The sequence below is a fragment of the Salmo salar genome, chromosome 17 (assembly GCF_965601325.2).
Source record: "Salmo salar chromosome 17, fSalSal1, whole genome shotgun sequence".
NCBI lineage: Eukaryota > Metazoa > Chordata > Actinopteri > Salmoniformes > Salmonidae > Salmo > Salmo salar.
Window position 1 is genome coordinate 1,887,192 of NC_138307.1, and position 6,876 is coordinate 1,894,067.

The window sequence follows — 6,876 nt, forward strand, 5'->3', positions numbered from 1 at the left end:
AATTAATATGTATCAAAATTAAATGTTTTACAGAAACATTGATAAAATGAATGTTATCCTATCACCTTTTTATATATATATATATAAAAAAGTTGGACACAAAATAAAGGGCATTCTAATTAGCACTGCTCTAACATCTAATTTATGCTACTCCTTCATTCAGCTGTGGTTTGACACATTTTTTTTTACATGTATCTGGCGCCCTCTCCTGACGTATGAAAGAATTGCTTTTCCCCAGGTCCAATATGTCTCTTGTGTTGTTTCCGACTGCACGTTTTACGTGGCTGACGGTTTCTGCTTTGTGAACAAGGAAGTGTTTTTTAGAAACTCATATAACAGTTAGTAAATAATAATCAAAAACTGCTATGTTTATGTTTTGAGACCGAGAAGAAGTAATCAGGTAATTTGATACGTTATTTGTTGAATTTGAAATCACATCATACAACATGATAACATTAATGTATCTAACGTTAGTATCTGAGCTGACAAGGTAAAAATCTGTCGTTCTGCCCCGAACAAGGCAGTTAACCCACTGTTGCTAGGCCGTCATTGAAAAAAAGAATTTGTTCTTAACTGACTAGCCTAGTTAAATAAAGGTAAATAATAAATAATCTAACAGCTGTGCCTATAGATTGCATGCTAGCTAGCATAGTTTACCGAAGTGGCCCCAGCTGCATAACCATGCACCATTGCACAACCTCTGGCACAACAACGCTAACTAGCTGTGTTTAGCATTCAAGTGCTCAACTACTGTCTGGTTTGTTTCAGGTTCGTCAGGAAACGTATGATGGATGCAGTCATAACCCGGGCATGTCACAGCATGTTGTAGAGGAGGGATCCCCAAAGAGTTGCAAGACACTGACGAGTTGGCTGGTTGCTTTGAGGTAAGATAGCTAGCTAACTTGAGATGTTGTTTTCAATAAGTATTCAGGCTATGCATTGTATAGTGTACATTCTCGCTAACTAGTTTCTAAACATGTGGCTGGTGTGATGGATTAGGCCATACAGATTTTTTAAAACACATTCTCAAATTATGTTTTGTTTATTGAGTAGTCATTAGCTACGGAACTGTGAGTAATTTGGGTAATGTTGTTATACTCAATGTACTGTGCTGTGTACATTACTTACTAAAGTACAGGGTCATTTTTCTATCAATATAACAATTACATAAACACCTGGATGAAAACTAAGAGCATCCCTTAGAATCTATGGGTCATTAATGTTTGTTCTTTTTTTTATTTTTTTTTTAGCTTTTACAATGGAGGGAACCTCAAAAAGCGAATCTGCTGCTCCCCAGAGCTCTGTCGCTGCTCAAGTTCCATTTCTTCACCTGTGCACCACGCTTGAAAAAATACAGAAGACCAAACTCAGACCAGACAAATCAAAGTTTCTCCATGACTTCATAGACTCCTGGAGGAAGTTCCATGCGGCCCTCCACAAAGACAACCCTACCACCACAGACTCTTTCTACCCGGCCATGCGTCTCATAGTCCCCTCGTTCGAAAGGGAGCGCATGGCCTATGGCATTAAAGAGAGTATGTTAGCCAAGCTCTACATAGACGTCTTGGGTCTCCCCAAGAACGGACCGGAAGCCAACAAACTGTTGAATTACCGCACCCCCACCACATCTCAGGGGGAGGCGGGTGACTTCGCTCTTATGACCTACTTTGTGTTGAAGAAACGCTGCACAAGCCAGGGCAACCTCACCATCAGAGAAGTCAACGACTTTCTGGACTCGGTGGCCATCAACAATGCCGGTAAGCAGAAGGACCTGGTGAAGAAGAGCCTGCTGCACCTTATCACCCAGAGCACGGCACTGGAGCAGAAGTGGCTTATCCGCATGATCCTGAAGGACATGAAGCTGGGGGTCAGCAAAGAGACCGTGCTCCAGGTGTTCCACTTAGATGCGGCCGAGCTCTACAACGTCACCACAGACCTAAACAAGGTGTGCCGGCAGCTCCACGACCCCTCTGTGTCCCTCAGTGAAGTGTCCATTGGCCTGTTCTTTGCCTTCAAACCTATGCTGGCCGCCGTGGCCAACATGCGCCAGGTGGAGAAGCAGATGGGAAACAGCAACTTCTTCATAGAGACCAAGCTGGATGGAGAGCGCATCCAGCTGCACAAAGATGGCGACGTCTACAAGTACTTCACACGGAACTCCTTCGAGTACACCCAGCAGTTTGGTGCATCGCCGCTAGAGGGCTCCCTGACGCCTTTCATCCACAATGTCTTCAAGCCCCACGTATTCAATTGCATCCTGGATGGGGAGATGATGGCGTACAACCCCACTGCCGACACCTTCATGCAAAAAGGAAGCAAGTTTGACATCAAGAGGCTAGTGGATGACTCCGAGCTGCAGACGTGCTTTTGCGTTTTCGATGTACTTCTTGTGAACGACCGCAAGTTTGGCAACGAGACGTTGAAGGTGCGCCACGACAACCTTCAGACTGTCTTCACTCCTGTTAAAGGGAGGATACACGTGGTGCCGAAAACGGAGGCCAAAACTATGCAAGAGGTGGTGAACGCCCTCAATGAAGCCATTGACAACAGAGAAGAGGGCATCATGGTGAAAGATCCCTCATCCGTCTACAAGCCCGATAAACGAGGTGAGGGCTGGCTCAAGATAAAGCCGGAGTACGTTGATGGCTTGATGGATGAGCTCGACCTGTTGATTGTCGGAGGCTACTGGGGAAAAGGAAGGAGAGGTGGCATGATGTCTCATTTTCTCGTTGCGGTTGCCGAAGCTCCGAAGCCTGGAGAGAAACCCTCCGTCTTCCACACGCTCTGTCGCATTGGTTCCGGCTACACCATGAAGGAGCTGTATGACTTGGGGCTGAAGCTGGCCAAGCACTGGAAAGTCTACCGGAAGAACGACCCTCCGGCCTCTATTCTGTGTGGGACGGAGAGACCAGAAGTCTACATTGACCCATGCAACTCGGTCATCATCCAGGTGAAGGCAGCAGAAATAGTCAGTAGTGACATGTACAAAACCAACTGCACTCTACGCTTCCCCAGAATCGAGAAGATCCGGGAGGATAAAGAGTGGCACCAGTGCATGACCCTAGCTGAGCTCGATCAGTTTCGCAACAAGGCGTCCGGGAAGTTGTTCTCGCGCCACCTCCGTATCAATGACAATGACGAGCCTGAAAAGAAGAAGAGCAAGTCGCTGTCAGCGGCCAAGCCCAAGAAAGCTGTCGGCGTCATCGACCACTTCAAGTCCCAGGACCTATCTGGCGTCACCAAGGAGACGGACATGTTCGAGGACGTGGAGTTCTGTGTTATGAATGGCAACGAGGCGCACCCCAAGGCGGAGCTGGAGAAAGCAGTGGCCCGATGTGGCGGTATTGTAGTCCAGAACCCGGGACCGGACACCTACTGTGTGATCGCCGCTGTGGAGAACATGCGTGTGAAGAACCTGATCTCTTCAGACCAGCACGACTTGGTGTGGGCTGCCTGGCTGCTGGAGTGCCTAGACAGGAAGCAGGTGGTGCCATGGCAACCGTGTCACATGATACACATGTCGCCCTCCACCAAGGAGCAGTTTGCCAAGGAATACGACTGCTACGGAGACAGCTACTTCGTGGACACGGACGAGCAGCAGCTGAGGGAAGTCTTCGGTCGGATTGGCAGAGCGGTCACTTTGACGGCACAGTGCATCGCTAAGTTGGAGGAACGCTACAGCTGGGACGACCTCCCCACTAGCATGTTCAGACCTTTCAGGGTCTATATGGACAGATGCACAGACATAGGAGACCCTAAAAGCATCGTACCAGCAACTTGTCTGGACACGCGGGCTCTGGAATTCCGCTTCCACGGAGGGACAGTAGTGCAGAAGCTCGAGGAAGGGGTCTCTCATGTCATAGTGGTGGAGGAAACAAGAGTGTTGGCTTTAAGAACCCTCAGACGACTCTTTACCAAAAAGTTTAAGATTGTTAGAGAGTCATGGGTAACAGAGTCTATCAAAGCAGGGTTTTTGCGGAATGACAATGACTACCTAGTGTGATGGTTAAAGCCATCCATAAAGTTATCTAATGCAAGCACTGGACAATAAGCACGTTATGATTGACATATCTCTGGGATTGTAATATTTTGTTTTAATCCATTTTAGAGTGTAAATAAATGTTTGTTTTAAAGGGTTTTCTGAATCAGAAGGTAACGTTATCCAGTGTTTTTCTACACATTTGAATATGGATAAAGGGAACGCAAGGATATAGTGTAGGCCTATATCTAAAGGTGTATCTACTGTAATTGAGGTAAGCTATTTTAATGTCCTTACCAATGCAGACTATTGTGTTAAGATATTTTAAGACTCTCTATCCCATAATTTCCCAAACTGTCAGCGAGACATCAAGGGGTGAATGCTTTGGTTTTTGCCTTAACACTACACAGCTTGATGATTAGTTCATTATTTGAATCAGCTGTGTAGTGCTAGGGCAAAAACCAAAACATGTTACCCATGGGGTCCCGAGGCCGAGTTTGGGAAAACCTGGTCTATCCACTAAACTATTTGTTTAATTTAATGCAAATTATATTATACTGTATGTTTTTTTTTTTTAAGTTAATCTTTTCAATTCTCATGTTTTGGAACTAAAATAAATATTTTGAATAAATATGGGAATTGGTATTAGAAGATTGTCTTTATGTATTGTCCAGGTATCTAAATATTTAAACTGTTGTTGCAATGTTAACTTCAGTAGATGAACTGACTTTAATGAAAAAAAAGTGATTTTTATAAAGCTGTTAATTTGAGATAAAAAATAAGAAACCTGCACACTGCTCTTCCTATTATCACTGCGCTTTATTAAGCTTTACGTATCGGCCTCAAGGCCTTCTTCAGAGTTGGTAATTAAATTACATCTATACTGAACAAAAATATAAACGCAACAATTTCTATCATTTTACGTAGTAAAATATCATATAAGAAAATCAGTCAATTGAAATAAATTCATAAGGCCCTAATCTATGGATTTTGCATGAGGTGATGGGGTGGATGAATGGCACGACAATGGGCCTCAGGATCTCGTCACCGTATCTCTGCATTCAAATTGCCATCGATAAAATGCAATTGTGTTCTTTGTTCGTAGCTTATGCCTGCTCATACCGTAACCCCACCGCCACCATGGGGTACTCTGTTCACAACTTTGACAGTTGACATCAGAAAACCGCTCGCCAAAACGATGTCATACACGTGGTCTGCGGTTGTGAGGCCGGTTGGACGTACTGCCAAAGTCTCTTAAATGACGTTGGGGGCGGGTTATGGTAGAAAAATGACCATTAAATTCTCTGGCAACAGCTCTTGTGTACATTCCTGCAGTCAGCATGCCAATAGCACGCTCCATCAACATTGAGGCATCAGTGGCATTGTGTTGTGTGACAAAACAGCAGTTGTCTTTTATTGTCCCCAGCACAAGGTGCACCTGTGTAATGATCATGCTGTTTAATCAGCTTCTTGATATGCCACACCTGTCAAGTGGCTGGATTATCTTGGCCAAGGAGAAATGCTCACTAACGGATGGAAAAAAAATTGTACAGAACATTTTAGAGAAATAAGCTTTTTGTGCGAATGAAACATTTCTGGGATCTTTTATTTCAGGTCATGAAACATGGGACCAACACTTTACATGTTGCGTTTATATTTTTGTTCAGTATAGATAAACAGTAAAAGTCAAAAGTTTGGGAACACCTACTCATTCAAGGGTTTTTATTTATTTGTACTGTTTTCTACATTATAGAATAATAGTGAAGACATCAAAACTATGAAATAACACATGGAATCATGTAGTAACCAAAAAAGTGTTAAACAAATCACAATATATTTTATATTCTTCTACATTTACATTTGACATTTTAGTCATTTAGCAGACGCTCTTATCCAGAGCGACTTACAGTAGTGAATGCATACATTTCATTTAATTTCATACATTTATTTTTTATTGATTTTTTATTATTTTTTTTCTTCCCCGTACTGGCCCCCCGTGGGAAACGAACCCACAACCCTGGCGTTGCAAACACCATGCTCTACCAACTGAGCTACAGGAGGAATATTTTGAGTACATTTCTGATTTGAGTCTTGAGCTAAAAAAGTTTAAAGAACCATTGTATGATCTAAAAACCATCTGATGCAAGACGGTTCCAAGACATAACTCACTCACTTCTAAGTAGCCACCCTTTGCTTTGATGACAGCTTTGCACATTGTTGGCATTCTCTCAACCAGCTTCATGAGGTAGTCACCTGGAATGCATTTCAATTAACAGGTGTGCCTTGTTAAAAGTTCATTTGTGGAATTTGTTTCCGTCTTAATGGATTTGAACCAATCAGTTGTGTTGTGACAAGGTAGGGGTGGTATACAGAAGATAGCCCTATTTGGTAAAAGATCAAGTCCATATTATGGCAAGAACAGCTCAAATAAGCAAAGAGAAATGACAGTCCATCATTACTTTAAGACATAAAGGGTAGTCAATCAAGAGAATTTCAAGAACTTTGAAAGTTTCTTAAAGTACAGTCACAAAAACCATCAAGTGCTATGCTGAAACTGGCTCTCATGAGGACCACCACAGGAAAGAATGAACCAGAGTTACCTCTGCTGTAGAGGATAAGTTCATTACAGTTACAAGCCTCAGAAATTTCAGCCCAAATAAATGCTTCATAAAGTTCAAGTAACAGACGGATCTCAACATCAACTGTTCAGAGACTGTGTGAATCAAGCCTTTATGGTCGAATTGCTGCAAAGAAACCACTACTAAAGTATACCAATAAGAAGAACAGACTTGCTTGGGCCAAGACAAACAAGGAATGGACATTAGACCGGTGGAAATCTGTCCTTTGGTCTGATGAGGAGAATGACCCAACACACCACCAGGCTGTGTAAGGACTAT

General features: G+C 43.2%; 1 protein-coding gene across 1 annotated transcript; it reads left to right on the plus strand.

The window, feature by feature from the left end:
- The first annotated feature begins 255 nt into the window (after window positions 1-255).
- lig4 (ligase IV, DNA, ATP-dependent) lies at window positions 256-4,771 on the plus strand. Its single transcript, XM_014151344.3, has 3 exons — window positions 256-400; window positions 769-884; window positions 1,251-4,771. The coding sequence occupies exon 3, from the start codon at window positions 1,259-1,261 to the stop codon at window positions 4,001-4,003; it is 2,745 nt and encodes a 914-aa protein (XP_014006819.1). The 5' UTR covers window positions 256-400; window positions 769-884; window positions 1,251-1,258; the 3' UTR covers window positions 4,004-4,771.
- The last annotated feature ends 2,105 nt before the right edge of the window (window positions 4,772-6,876 follow it).

What these genes read in the sequence shown, in the direction of transcription:
- lig4 (XM_014151344.3), top strand. Translation starts at nt 1,259, where the DNA reads ATGGAGGGAACCTCAAAAAGCGAATCTGCTGCTCCCCAGAGCTCTGTC.